Source organism: Astatotilapia calliptera, chromosome 5 (genome assembly GCF_900246225.1).
Source record: "Astatotilapia calliptera chromosome 5, fAstCal1.2, whole genome shotgun sequence".
Lineage (NCBI taxonomy): Eukaryota > Metazoa > Chordata > Actinopteri > Cichliformes > Cichlidae > Astatotilapia > Astatotilapia calliptera.
Genome location: NC_039306.1, coordinates 31481720 through 31497092, shown reverse-complemented (window position 1 = coordinate 31497092; position 15373 = coordinate 31481720). Strand labels below are relative to the sequence as shown.

The 15373-nt window shown below is 43.3% G+C and overlaps 1 protein-coding gene across 3 annotated transcripts in view; it reads left to right on the top strand.

Moving 5' to 3' along the window:
- pdzrn3b (PDZ domain containing RING finger 3b) overlaps positions 1–15373 on the top strand; it is a 98746-nt gene that overhangs the window by 74118 nt on the left and 9255 nt on the right. Inside the window, exon 1 of one of the 3 annotated variants that reach the window (XM_026168918.1) lies at positions 2393–3728. The exons of the other annotated variants lie outside the window; for them this stretch is intronic. Coding sequence (XP_026024703.1) covers positions 3660–3728 — 69 coding nt within the window. The 5' untranslated portion in view covers positions 2393–3659. Of the gene's footprint in view, positions 1–2392; positions 3729–15373 lie in introns of those variants that run through there. 3 annotated transcript variants of the gene reach the window in all.

Sequence of the window (15373 nt, the reverse complement as noted above, 5' to 3'; positions counted from 1 at the left end):
ACTTCAAGAAAAATTGTCAGTTTCTGAAGTTATGTGAGCTGAATAAAGTGGCCCGGGGGAGGAGGAGGAGGAGGAGACGACGCATTAGAACGGTATAAAGCACATAGGGATGGTGCACGCTGCAGCGATCGCCACCTGATCCCTCGGTGGCTCCGGCTAAAGTCATGACTTTTAAACTGGGCCCAGTGGGACGCGGACACACTGCCAGGCAGCCTCTATGAATATGAATGACTCAACTGAGCATTGATCAAGTGCACAGCAGCATCCGCACACTATGAAAGCAGCACGCTGGTAATTGGAAGGGGATGTGGTAACCTCGAGCCCTCTGGTCGCCATGAAAAAATGTTGATGTTTATTATAACAAACCGTATGACATTATTATTGTTTGGTCTCGATCCCGCTGAGATAGAACCTCTGATACCGTGTCATGTCTAGGCCAGTAATGAATAAAAGCTGAAGAGTGTGCGCGTGCATGTGTGTGTCTGCCTGCCGAGCCCACTGATCAGACCACCGCACACGGATGGAGGACGGCTTTGTTGCCAGAGAGGGCGAGAAATTCAATCAGCAATGACAAAATTAAATCTCAGACACAAAGACGATGTGCAGGCGCTTTTCCTGCCAGCTGTGGTTGAACAGGTTCTCAGTTGACTTCCCAACTCTATATTTCACCTCTGCTGATTGTTTATTAATATGCACATTTTTTATTTCTCCTCCAGCTGCCGCAACCTTTAGCGCAGTTGTTTGTCGCGGAGCGCTGTCTTCGTTTTGACTTGGCGAATGGGATAATCTCAGTGTGAAAGAAAGATTATCCAGGCAACAGCGCCGGCTTGAACCCTCCACTGATCCCAGCCCCAGGCACAACAGTACAGCTAATGTGAGCATAGAATGAGTTTTCATGCTTCTCTGGATCAACGTTTTGAGCCTTTAGCACCCAGACAAGCAAAAGCCTGCAGTGATGATGAACAATTGTCAAATTTACGCAGATACCTTCTTGGTTGGCCCGAGGCAAGTTTTTGTCTCTTGCCTTAAGGAACTCCTTTTAACGTTGTCCAGAGTTCTGTGCAGCTAAGATTGTGGGAAAGAGGAATTTATCTAATGCAAGGCTTTGTTTGGAAGACGCTGGAAAGGAATACAAACACGGAGATTAAATGGATAAGTCAAATCTTATTAGTCAGATTCCCCTCCAAGTGGTCGTATGTAAATGAGAAATTAGAGGAAGTGAATAAAAATGGGAAATTCTGTAAAAACAAAAATGTGAGGTTGGCTGGAGACGGTTTTGCCGAGACCAGTCGTACCATTTAACACAATACAGTGAGTCTGCTTGTAGCAACAAACTGTCAAAGATGAAAACCTTGAAAACTGCTGCATGCTCTTATTGTTTTGAAAAGTTTTTGTATTAGTTGATGGAAAAAATGCAGCATTCAGCTGGATGTAAGTTCGGTGTTGCGTCTGCAGGGAAACCTTGCGTCCTGCCATTCGTGTAGATGTTACTTTGACACTTACCACCTACTTAGGCATTGTTACAGATCATGCCCACCCTTTTATGGAAACGGTACTCCCTGATGGCTGTGGCCTCTGTCAGCAGGATAACACAACCTGGTTCAGGAACGGTGCGAGGAGCACAACAACGAATGCGAGGTGCTCACAACGCCTACGAATTCTTCAGATCTCAATCCTGTCGAACATCTGTGGGACGCGCTGGACGAACAAATCTGATATATTGTTATGCCTGACAAGGTGTATGTTGTTATATCTGCAGGACGCCTGGATTAGAAAAAAATCATCCAATGTTACTTTGTATGCACACTTTTCCAAAATAAGTCGCGTGACATGTGGGAGACGAGACAAAAGTTGAGCAGAATCTAAATTTTGAAGGTGTGGCAATATCCACACTGCTACTTCTGAATTATTGCACAAATGGAAAAAGTATTTGATAAAGAGCAAATTTTGCCCAGTCCAGGAACAGTATTTCCACGTTAACCTCTTCTCTATCCAAATTACTGTATGTTACAAACACAAAGCCAGCAGGGAAAGAGATTGAATCTCAAATGCAGTGTATGCCAACCACAACTAAGCAGCAAAAACGTGCTTTTTCTACAGGTAACAGAAGCAGAGACATACAGTGCATTTTGTGTGACGGCCTCTATCGGCTGGTTTTCATCTGCTTTGTGCTAAACAGGCTGCTAAGTAAAATCTGCAAAAGTAATGCAACAAGTACTGTAACAAATTACTTTCTCCAGGAGGTAAATAAAAAAAAAGTAGCTACTTTCTGTTTCTTTCTTTTTTTAAACAAGCCCAGCGTCTGCTCACTTGTATTGCAGCGGTTTTGGAGCAGTGGTGAAGCTGATAGAGATCACTGGACACATCTGGCTGGAGGAAATGCCTTCAACCGCCAGCAGTTAGTGGTAGGTCTTACAGGAGAAACCCTAACTACTGCCATGAAATCTATCCAGGCTTGCGGCTTAGCGCTTAAGTCCTTGAAAATTCACATCAACCATGCGATCAGATCGTGAAGAGGTGACGATATCATACAGTGAAGTCCTGCAATGATCGTTTTTATCACACGCATGATGTTTTTCTCCACTGTGATGCCTGCAAATAACACTCGAACGCTTTGGTTGCCCCTCTTGCTGCCCCCTGTGAGCATTTATCTGTGCTTGGCTGCGTGGCACACGAGCAAACAGCAGGACAGATGCCAGGTCTGGCTTATGGAGCCGTTACCCGCCGTGCGCTGGCAGGGTAGCGGACACCGTGAAGGACCCCGAGAACTAACTGTATGTCGCTACGCTTCAGATGCTCCGCTGGGTAAAGTTTGTCCAACCGCGCCACAGAGGGCCAGCATAAATATTTATCTGGTTTATTTGTTTTCACTGGCTGTGGGCCTTGTGTATATGGAAAGAAAAACACGAGGAAAGAATGCTGGATTAGTATACCAGAGGTCACCAAGTGCTAATTTAACAAGGGGCACAGAAAGGGTAAAAGCTGCAAAGCGCAGCGCTGGATGTGTACGTCCTGCTGTCAGAGATGAAGGCTTTCTCGAAGCGCTTTGAATTTCAAATTAAAAGTCTACATCTGGCTAGAAAGAAGCTCCTGGAGTCTCTTTAGTATATTTGTCCTGCCGGGATATTAAAATGCTTTTCATCACTCAGCTTGTTTCTACACAAAGGATCCAACTATGCTTATTAATTAAGACTTTATCTAGCCTGATGACCACCACTCCCCTCCTCACATTCATGAACTAGCCCCACCCTTCATGAATATTCAATGAGCAGCTGCTTAATAAACATGAGGGTCGTATAAAGCCGATCTCAGTTGCTGGCCTCCAAAAGCTGAGCAGGAAGCTGGAGAGCGACGGAGTGGGAGGGAGACATGTGAAGCAAGAAGGAAGGGGGGCGGTCAGTGTGTATGTGTGTGTGCATGAGTGTGTGTGGTGTGTGCGCGTGTGTGTGTGTGAAGGACGAGGCTGAGTGGCGAGATAGAGCCACAAGCTAGGGGGAAGTCAATCCTGTCAGCCCAAGTTGTCGTGTGGCTGTGGAAGAAAGACACATCGCACTGGAGTGGGAGTGAGTTCAGAGAGGAGAAGAAGAAGAAACAAGATAACTGCTGCTTCTCTTCTTCTTGGCTCGAGGGAGAGCGTGGATGGTGTGATCTCCTCCACCATGGGATGCAGCCTCTGTACCCTGCAGAAGCCCGAGGAGCAATATAAACTACTCTACGAAGTGTGCCAGGTACTGTGACCAAGCTTCTGCAAGCCTCAGGAGGAGCTGCTTCTTTTTTTCTTTCTTTTTATAGTTTGTTTTGTTGTTTTTTGCAGTTTCTTTAAGAGCCACAGTCTGGTTTGGTAGCTCCCAGACTTTGTTGAAGTGCAGCTCAGTTAGTTTGCGTCTCTGGGGGAAGGTCACTGGCTGAGTGGGAGTTGGAAGAGAGTGGAGTGGAGCTGAGCTGTTGCCGGCCGGAGCTCTCGCAGCTGAGCAGCCTGAACGCCGGTCACAGGGGTCAGTGAGAGGTGGCGCGCTGTGGTTTAAAGGAGGAGGGGGTGACGAAGAGGCGACGGCTCCCTCGGTGTGTCTGCTAGTGTGTGTCGATCGCTAACCCACCTCCTCATTGTCAGTTGAATGCTGACTCGGAGCTTTCCGAGCTTTAACCCCAGTTTGACTTTGACTAAAGTTTATGTTTAACACTCGGGTGCTTGTTGTGCATTTTTTCTTCCCACCAAAGAAACTGGACCAGGCAGATGCATCATTAACAAGCAGGGAGAGCATTTTCTCCCAAGAGCCCTGAACTTGTCTGTTTTTTAGCACTTTTTATGGCTCCAAGTTGCTCCTTAACATACTCAGGATTTTCCCACTTAAGTATCACTTCCAAAAAAATAAGCATATGCTACTTTTATTCCATCTCATAATGTTGTAAATTATCTATTTTTTGGCTGTTGGGCTGAGAAAAGGGAAGAATCGATGAAGAAAATAAAGTTGCCTCAGTGCTTTTGTAGTGTTAAACTTTTATTGGTTTTTTGGGTTCATGTGGAAAAAGTATGCGAAACATAACTTTTTTGTTGTTGAAAGTGATCTAAGCAATTCTGCATTAAAACAAACAAAAACAAAAACAGTACCGTTGTGAAATTTAGCCGGATGTATCGTGTGAGTGTGTTTGCTTGTTCTTTGAGCAGAGAAGCTGTTCACGCTTCGGGACAAAACCCTACAACATGTTGCCGTTCTCTGATCCCCGCGAGCTTTCCTGCGGTGTCGAATTCAATTGAGACGACACATCCAGAGTGCTGGTGTATTCATGTGAGAGCGTTTGGATTCAAGTGTCAGTCTGCTCTAATGAGTGAAAACACTGACCCATCTGACAGCAGACAGTGCGCGACTCTGACAGACTGTGTTGAACATCTTTGTGAGCGCTGCTTTCTGTAACACACTCAAATCTGCTTTTTTGTTGTGTTTTTTTTCTTCCTCCCTCCCTGACTGTCTTTTCATCTATAATGGAGCCCAGCCAAGTGTTATCCTCCTATCACACCAAATTACATCTCCATTTACTGCACAGGGTGCCGGGTGGCTAGCGGCTGGTTTAAATGAATGTAATGATCAAGCTCTCTGTGGATCTCACTTATTATCCTCGCCTTTTTTTTAATTCTTTTTTTCTTTAAAAAAAAAAAAAAAGCTCCCAGGGTAGATAACAGGAGGGAGTCTTACATTGTGCCTGCAAATAGTTTGGCTTTGATCAGGTCTGTTCTGGGGGAAAAAAGACTAAAAGGTTTTGATTCTCTGAAAGGAAAAAGAAGGAGGGGGGGGTTGTATTCAGGGGTATAATAAATGGATTATGAGTGCTAATACTGAGGTCAGAAAGCCCACCAACCAAAAACACAGTTTATGGAAATGTGCATCACTTCTATTTCTTCTTTAACTTCCATCCTTGTGTCATCTTGCTTGGAAGTTGCTCCGGATCGGGAGAGCGTTCACCCACCTTTCCGACTCACGGCTCTCATGTCAGTGAGTCAGTCTGTGGAGAAAGTCGGCGTGCCGGCTTCAGCAGCACAGATCATCTCTGTTTCACTGAGGCGTCTGTGCCTCTAACAAGCCAATCGGCTGCCTCACATGACAGCACAGATCTCACCTTTTTTCTCCTTCTTCTGGTGTACATCATATTTTAAAATGTGAGGAATACTTTTTTCTGTGGTGTACTGAGACTTTGCTTGCTTTTTACAGGTTACTGTTGTTTGCAACTTTAAAACAAAAGGGGGAAAAATACATGTTTTTGTGTTTCGTGTTGCCTCACCAGTGGCTCCAATGTCAAAAATATTAGTTTTATTTTCACCTACAACAGACAAAAAGAGCCAAGTCTCACAGTGCCAACATTGCTTAAACAATCACTGACTGTAAATGCTTTAACCTCTATCATTAGTACTTAAGGAACTTTTAAGAAGAATTGCTTGTCTGTCCTGAAACTAAAGAAAAGTCGATTGTGATCGGGTCAAGTATTTATTTACAGTACAGACAGACTTAGTCCAACCCCCCGTCCCCCCCGTCCCGACACATTTAGTGTTTAATCATTACATGTGTCCTACTGGCGTGGGGGGATCCACTGTCTTTAACTTTCCTTCTAGCATTAGTTAATGATAGCCAAGCTGAGACACATGCTACCTGACTGCAGGCTATTGCAGGGGTTAAATCATTAAATATGCATCAGTGTGATGATCTGCTGCATGAATGATCATCACACTAATCCTAAACTGTCAGAATGCAAGATTTTTTGGGGGGCTTGTTTTGTCCTTTTTGGTTTTCTTCAAAACATATTGTAAATTTAAGCTTACTTGTCACTTGTTACCTCATGTGGTTAACAGTGTTTTTTAGTTTTTAGTGTCAGTCCAATTAGTGTGACAGTGTCTCATGAGACCTACCCAGCGTGATGCATAGACTGGTAATGGAATGGTATTTCATGCTTGCAGCGTCCCTGTAATAACCATTTTCGTCTTTCGCTGTGAGATCAGATTATCTAGTGTCATCTTAGATTTAAAGGCCCAGAAAATGTCAGGTTTACAACATCAGATATCACTTTTGGAAGGAGAGAGTGTCGCTGTATCAGAGTGTTTTCAGTCTGTTGACTAAAAGCGAGCGTTTCAGGCCCTAAAATGGTGTTGTGTTTGTCTCTTTCAACCTGCAGCTTTTTTCCTGAAGGCTTGTATGACTTGTTTTGCTTCCACTGAGTAAATCAATTCACAGCTAATAAAAACAAGTTTACAGCTTCTTGAAACGCCTTTACTGCAGAAATGAAGAGAGGGTAAAATCTGTCGGGCGGAGAAGAATTACGTCTGTCACAGACGATGAGCTCCGAAAGGCGGTCTGAGAAACGCTAGCTGTCAAAACGAGTGATTCAGACTGCTTCGGTATTGATTCAGTGATTCAGCTCCTCTCCTCAGAGTAATGATACCTCTGGTAAACATCTCCACCGGGATCAGACCACAAGTGGACTTTGTTTTTGATTGAAATAATTATCTGCTGTGCAACTTGTTTAATTTTTCTTTTCTTTTTTTCAATTTATTTACTTATTTATTGCAATATTTGATGTAAAGTGTGCAGATTGCACTGAAGCCTGGTTTCTGAATGTTTTGTCTCTGCAGTCTGATGGTGGCTGCGAGCTCATTAGAGCTTAGTCTCACTGAAGGCGGGCACATAGCTCTGGCGCTCATGCATAAACCATTCGGTAAAATGAATATGTAGTGCATGTTTGCGCTGCATGCTCTTTCATAGTACAGTAGAAGGCGATGAGTGAAATATTATATGTGAGCAAATTCTCAGCTTGTACCTCAGGGGGCGATTCTGGGAAGCCGTTTTTTTCCTCCCTCTCCTCACTGATAACACACAGGCAGATCCTCTTGATCAGCGGCCCTGGCACGGCGCCCGCTCCACTCTGCTCGTCATCTCTCCAAGGACTTAATAATCCATGAACACTTGAAATCTTTCCAGTTCATTAAACACCTTAGCTCTAAATCCCATGTTGGGAGTATGAGAAATATGGTTTTGCACTGTTCTATAAAAGTCAGCAGAGTTGCACATCTTTTTTTTTTCTGCTTGTTTGTTTGTTTTTTCCTACCTCGAGGCATTTTTAAGCAGTCCTGGCAGGATTCGAAACACTCAGTTGACTTGGTAACTCGAGCAATCTGTTTGGGAAGAATTCATTAAGAGGATCTGCATACATTACCGTCTCCAAGGAATTGCAGATATTTTTTTTTGTTTACAGTGCTGACTGTCAATAGAGCCATTCTGGAGATCAAACACGGTTAGGGTCTATCAATCGCAGCCAACGCTGCAGTCTGTAGAAGTGTTTTCCCTTTTCGTCACGATCATTAAAGGCCTGAGCTGCAGTGGGCTCAGCGCTCCCTTTTCAACTTGACCCCTCTGACAGCGCTGAACCCTCGGCCCCTTTCTTCAAAGCTTCAAGGTAAGCGCCGTGTGGAGATGTAAGCTCAGCTGCTTTTGTCAGAGACTAGAAGGTAGAGGCCTTGGAAACTCTGTTTGACAGTCCTACGGCACTTAATCTCTCAGAAGCGCTCCGTAATGGCTGTGGCGCCGTGCAGCAGCTCTTATGAGACCCGAGCTTAATTAGAGCCTCAGCACAAACTGCCCACTGTGGCTCAGATCCATGCTGAACTGATCTGGACTGTTGTTTGCCTGCTAAATCTTTTGCTTTCTTAGCTCTCGCTTTCTGTATTTTTTTTTATTTTCCTCTGTTCCATGCATGTTAAACCAAAAGCGACTGATCTGCTGAGCAAAAGAAGTTTGCAAATGAGTCCGCTGGAACATTTCCTATCCGGAGCTTTCCACGCACCGCTGCCTAATTAGCCACATTTCTGATTGAACGCTGCTAAGATGTCACGCTCGGCTCAAGAAGCCAAGTTGTCATAGCGCCAGATGGTCTCAGTGCGACATCTTCTCCACCAAGCAGACAAAAAAATGAGATGGAAATATTTGTACAAAACACTTTCTTCATCCAGTCAGTCCTCCGCCCCCCTTGTCCCGCTGTCAGAGACCCCCTCTGTCTTCAAAGACCCAGCTCTGCCTGCTCCTTGGCACCCCGTAACGAAGCCTGACACGGACAGCGTGCAGAGACAAAGCAGGGACCGCCAGCGCTTGAGCATGGCCGGCTTTTAATAACGGCGAAGATCGGTCCCGGTGTGCCGTCACATCTGTTACACACTGGAGCAGGTGGCTGACTGCCACGGTGGAGCGCTCACAGGAGCCTGTGTACTTAGTGTGAGCCTAAAGCAAATGGCAGAGAGGGATCACAGAGACATAACACGATGCTGACAGTACAGCAGTATAACACTGCGAGCCAGCTGCGAGTCTCTCAAACAGACCTTTAATGGACTTTGACAGAATATTGGCACACTTAATAGGTGTAGCATGAGATGGTGTTAGATATTTCTTGAGAGATTAACTCAACCAGTCTCTGCCACACAATTGCCGAAACAATTTTTCTTTTGTTTTTTAGGTGCAATTGTCAAAGGAAGCACAACAAACGCACAGTCTTGGGTTAACCTGATATCGTTGTTATGTTAGCTGATTTCTTGGTGGTCTGAATAAACCAGAAGGGATGTATTAGCCTGCCAACTTCAGATTTAGCTGAAACTGAACCTACAAGCTAATCCCCTACAAAGCTATCATTACTTTGATGTAGCTTTTCCACCAGTGGAAATAACTGACAAGTAAGTACTAATTAAAGTCATGCTCTTATGCTTTTGCCAACCCCTACTAGAGTGGCTTTGTGTGATTCACAGTTCAGAATAATCCTTTTTTATCTTATTTGCAGTCAGGGTGAAGTCTCTCATTTCAGCCACGAGCCCATTTTAGCTTCCTTCTGAATGCCTTAAAGCAAGTATACGTTATTTGTTTGTCATTTGCAAACAGAAGGTTTGAACAGCAGGGTAGCAAGGCTTCCAAAACTTTAAAAATCGCGCTTATGTCTCATTTCCTGAAAAACTCCCATCTCCCACAATGGCTTAGATCTATTTCCTGTCAGAAAATCAGCATTTTCTGCCCAGTTACAGTTAAAAGATTGACTGATTGACTGCGAGTGTCGTGCAAAACACCAGGCTATGTCTTCATTGCAACTTTGCCGTGTTTCACTTCACCAGCATCAGTCTTTGCACAGATAGTGTAAATATGTCGATTCACAATTTTATTGGAGTTTACTGTCTACCGCAGCATATTTTCAAAGAGTTTTTATGCTATAAAATCCAAAAAAAGAAGTTAGGCAAGAAAAATCTTATTTCCATCCTCAGTTACTTTGACAGAGTAGCATCTTCTGTAATATTTACACCTCTGATTAAGTCTCACAAGTGTGGCTTTATTTTGATACAAAGATTTTTTACACAGTTTGTAATTGCAGAAAAATACTCTTCTCTTTTAGTGGCATGATGTTTTTTTTCTTCTCATTTAAAAAGACAAGGACCAGTTACCAAAAGCTTCGACAAATTCCTCACAACTATAACTCCATATGGTACTTAAAAGCTATAACCTATACACATTATATAAAAATATAACAGAGTACACAAACCTACATAGATTTATATTTCAAGCACATTGTGTTTTAGTACAGTGACGTTTGCTCTATAAAGAAAATTGATACTGACTTTGACAAACAGGTAAAGTTTAACAATTTTGTAATTTTTTTCTTTTTTTTAAATGACTGTTGTCTTTGCTCACTCAATGACTTAAAGTAAAACCTACCAAGTTGAACTGGCTTAAACTGTCGTCATTGTTATGGACAAACACTAGCCACAGACCCGATGCCATTATAAGACGATAGAATAGGTCCTAGTCAGCTTTGAATAGGTTGTCTTCTAATTAGTTAGGTGTGTGTGCTCATAGTAAAGGTCTCCTAATTAGTTTCACTCAGCTGTTGTTTTATAGGAGCAGCAGTGCTTCACCCTGATTGTCACAGCGGGTACATGATTAAAAGATTGGTGATTATATAATAAGTGTTCATGAACCTTGTAAGCAGAGCTTTATTCATGTACTTATATACAGCACTCAGCCACAACAGTTAATACTGTTGCCCACTTAATACCCACTTAATGCTGTTAGCCAAAACAGCTCTGATCCCCTCAGGGTCACGCAGATCCTCTGGAGGTGTCTTGGTATCCAGCACCAGGACCTTGGAAGCAGATGTTTGATTTCTGGGTGTTTTTCATTATCTGGCCTCTCCCAGCATGACGTTGACTAAGAGCTCTTTTTCTGATTTAGTGTCCTAGTATAATGTAGTTATGGCCGTGGATGGCTCCAGTATGTCCTATCTCGACGCAGATTGTGGCTTTTCGTATTTACTTTTCTGTCCCCCACCCCCTCCTCTCCCCTAAGAGCAAAAATGTCTTTGCTGCCATGGACAAATAGACTTGGCCCTGGCAAAGAGCTGTGATGGGGTAAGTGTGTGTTTATAGTGTGGGTCGACATCTGTGTAGCTGGACAGTTAGGGGGCGCCTGAGGCACTGGTGTGAGATAAGTGCGTAAATGAAACATGGCACAATCCTTAGGTTTCAACCTGACTGCTGATATGAGCAGCCCCGTGAACCTGACCCTTCACTTTGTCTTATACCTCTAATTTCATACATGTGCTGAGGGGCAGAGAGCGATGTTCCCCACACTCTGCTCAGGCAGGCCGGGCTACACAAGCACACAGTGGGAGATACAGGCGTGCAAAAGCTATTTAAAAAATTATGTCTAATAGTCTATTTGAAAAGAATTTATTATAAAGAGATTGAAAGCAGAAGACAAATGGAGTGCGGTGAAGTTCAGCATCTCCATCAGACACACATCACACCTTCATTTGGGCTCATTAGGCCTGAGATGGGGAGCAGAAAGCGTACTGAAGTAATCTGTTTTATCCACAGCTGATCAGTTAAGAAGTCAATGTCCCATGCTTCAATCAGATTAGGTGAAAGTAAACAGCAGTATCTCTTTCAGCCAGCATTAAGTTTTTAGCTGTTTGTTCTGTAATCCTCTGTAAGCTCACAGGCTGCTGTAAATAAAGACTGCTGTGTTTCTAAGCCTCCTGCTGTGGAGAGTTTCCTGCCTGGTCAGTTAAAAAACAAAATGCAGATTTTTAAAGACTTTAAAAAAACAAAAACACTAAGTGTGCACAAAAATCATCAATTGCTTCTCAGTTTTTAGGTTTTTCCTCTCATGAAGAGGTCCTTGCATGTCCTTGCATGTGAGCTGACTGGACCCATTCCCACTATCATAGCTACTGTATACCGCCCCCCCCAAACCTAACCCTGTCTTCCTCAGTGACTTTGCTAATCTACTAACCCATCTTTCATCTCTCTCCCCAAATGTGATCTTGGTGGGAGATTTCAACATTCACATGGACAATAATGACCTTCTGCTCACCAGAGACTTTTCCTCCTCTCTCGAAGGCTCTGAATTTAAACAATTTATCGACTTCCCCACTCACTCTAAAGGACACACCCTGGACTTGGTCTGCTGTTCTGGTCTTACTCCCTTGAATCTTTCTGCTACTGAAATCCCCATAACTGACCACTTCCTCCTTTCATTTAACCTCACTCTCTGCTGCTCTTCTACCAAGCCAACCCGTCTCATCTCGTTCCGCAACATCAAGAACATTGATATGGACATTCTCACTACCAGTTTGGACAATGTTCAGATTCCGGACTTCTATTCTACTCCTGATGATTTGTTGTTATATTATAATGATTGTCTACGCACTGTCCTTGATTCTCTGGCTCCTGTAAAAACCCACTCTGTTTCCTTCACTCGCTCTGCTCCCTGGTTTACCTCTGACCTCCGAGCTCTGAAGGCCAAAGCTCGGCAGCTAGAGCGTAAATATAAGAAATCTGGTTTAACTGTTGATTCAGAAATCTATAAATACCATGTACTTCAGTATAAAAACTCCATTAACAAGGCCAAACAAAGCTTCTACTCTGGTATTATCAGTTCTTGTGAGGGTAATGCTAGGACTCTGTTTTCAGTTTTCAACAAACTAATTCAACCCCCCAACGCTTTACCACCGCACTTCTATTCCTCTGAAACATGCAACTCCTTGATGCTGTTCTGGACTACGAAAATCGATAACATCCACCAGCAACTCAGATCGAATGTTGTGTCTACGCCCTCTCCAGAACCTTTTCTCCTTTTTGAGCCGTTTTCCACTTTTCATCTTCCTGATTTATCTGATATTTCCGAGTTAATATGTAAATCAAAGCCTGCCACATGTCATCTTGACCCCATGCCCACGGGGCTTGTGAAATCCCGTCTCTCTTCTTTACTCCCACTCATCTGTGCTATCATTCACTCTTCTCTCACCACCGGTATCGTTCCTTCCTTATTGAAGACTGCTCTAGTCACTCCTATACTGAAAAAACCTTCTTTAGATCCTAACAACTTTAACAACCTCCGTCCGATTTCCAATCTACCCTTCATTTCTAAGATACTCGAAAAAGTGGTTGCAGCTCAACTTCATTTACACCTGGTTAATAATAACATCTACGAGAGATTTCAATCTGGTTTTCGCTCATGTCACAGTACCGAAACTGCTCTACTTAAAGTCACTAACGATCTCTTAATCGGAGCTGACTCTGGTCTTCTCACCATTCTCGTCCTTTTAGATCTGAGCTCTGCCTTTGACACCATTTCTCACTCTGTCCTTCTAAGCAGACTTTCCTCTCTCGGCATCTCTGACACACCCCTCGCCTGGTTTCAATCATATCTCCTCGACCGTTCCCAGTTTATTCAACTAAGATCATTCCGCTCTCGCCTATTCCCCGTCACCTCTGGTGTACCCCAAGGTTCAGTTTTAGGCCCTCTTCTCTTTATAATATACATCCTCCCTCTAGGTACCATCTTCCGCAAATTTGATCTTCAGTTTCACTGTTTTGCTGATGACACCCAGTTATATCTCTCTTGAAAACCTGATTCCTCCCTCCCACCTTCTTCCCTTACAGAATGTCTATCCGAGTTAAAATCCTGGTTTACCCCTAATTTTCTAAAGCTCAATAATAATAATAATAATAATAATAATGGATACTTTATTGATCCCCATGGGGAAATTACTTGTTTTTCTCTGCATTTGACCCATTCACTCAGTGAAGCAGTGGGCAGCCCACTAAGCAGGCGCCCGGGGAGCAGTGTGTAGGGACGGTACCTTGCTCAGGGGTACCTCAGGGTAGCCGTTAAGTGGATTCGAACCGCCGACCTTCCGATCATGGGGCGACCACTTTACCTACTGAGCTATCCCTGTTCATTTTATCTTGTGCTTTATTTTATTGTTCTTATTCTGCCATTGTTTTACTAAGTGTTTTATTCTATTGTAAAGTGTCCTTGGGTGACTTGAAAGGCGCTCATAAATAAAATTTATTATTATTATTATTATTATTATGAAGATGCTTTAAAGTGAAATAAAAGAGGGATTAGCTGTGCTTTATGAGTAGAATGACCTACATTCAGGCTGCCACTCAAACGTAGCATAGGCCCCACTGAATATAAGCCTTCATGCTCTCTATAATGTCAGCGCTCCTTTCTGTTGGGAAATAGAGATTTGGAAGAATTTGTCTAAGAAGTGTACCCAACCAGAAAGACGAGTGCTCCGGCTTTCAAACTGCTTGAAAATGCTCGACTATAGAGTGAAGTTCCCAGGGTTTCCTCTGCCACACTGTCAAAGGCACCGTGTGTCTGGCAGAGTTTCCACTCTGCTCACCTCGCCGCATCTCCCCGAGGAACAGAAACACTGGCTGTCCTCTTTATTAAAGGATTATGTGGTGATTCAATAGCCATATCAAAGACTAATGCTACATTCACTTAATATCCTGCAAAACCTTTCCTGTATGATGATGATTAGAACTGGTGGGAGGGGGGGCTGTCTTACTGGCATTGTAGTGTATCGGGCTGGTTTAGTCTCATTTTAGCTGATTCAAAATGCTCCTGTTAGCATACTGTTAGCATAGCGTTTCCATTTATCATTAGCTGCAGTAGACTTTGCCATGCTGGTGTCCAGTGTTGGGATTATTATTCAAAAAAAAGTAATGTATTATACATTTATTGTTACTTTTATTAAAAGTAACAAAGTGTTAGCATGCTGTTTGTGCAGAAGCTTGCAAAGAGCCAAAGTCGTGTTAGCATCTTAATGCGGTTGTTTCTATCTTGGATGCAGGTTGCAGTTAGCATCACACTCCTGTTCTTTTGTGCAATAAAAATAATAATAATATCAATTTCCTCCTCCCACATACAAACTCAAATCGGCTGAATGTAATGTGAGCCTGCAGGAAGGGGGAAAAAAAGCATCACTACTGGTGTCATTCCTACAACATCAGTATTTATGTCATTGCAACCAGCCACTTAGAGCAAGCTGCTCATTAATATTATTATTGACATATTTATCCACCTTGCCCTCTTCCTTATGCAAACTTTGACACTCTTTAAACTCCCTGAGCTGACTCCCCTAAAGCGAAAACCCCTGAAGGCAACGCTGACAAGCAAGCATTTAGTATTTTTCCAGCCTTTTCCCTGAATTGCAGAGCTATGACATCACATCAACATGATTGGCGAGTTGAAATTATGAGTGATAACAGTGTCCGATTCAAAACTACGACTATAATTTGCGGTGGAGTGCCCTTTATGTTTTTTCCACCACAGCAAAAATTCATAAAGCCACTTTTTACTCTGTGTCTTTAAGCCCACACACACACCCCTCACTGATGGATGCATATGGGAAAGTTTGGAGTTTAGTATCTTACCCGGCAACACTTAGACTGCAGAAGCACCCACCGTTCAATTAGCAGATAACCCATTTCACCTTATGAGCGATGATGTGGTGCAGTACACATGTGGCAAGCATGAACTAAAAGCTTGAGTTACAGCAGAGC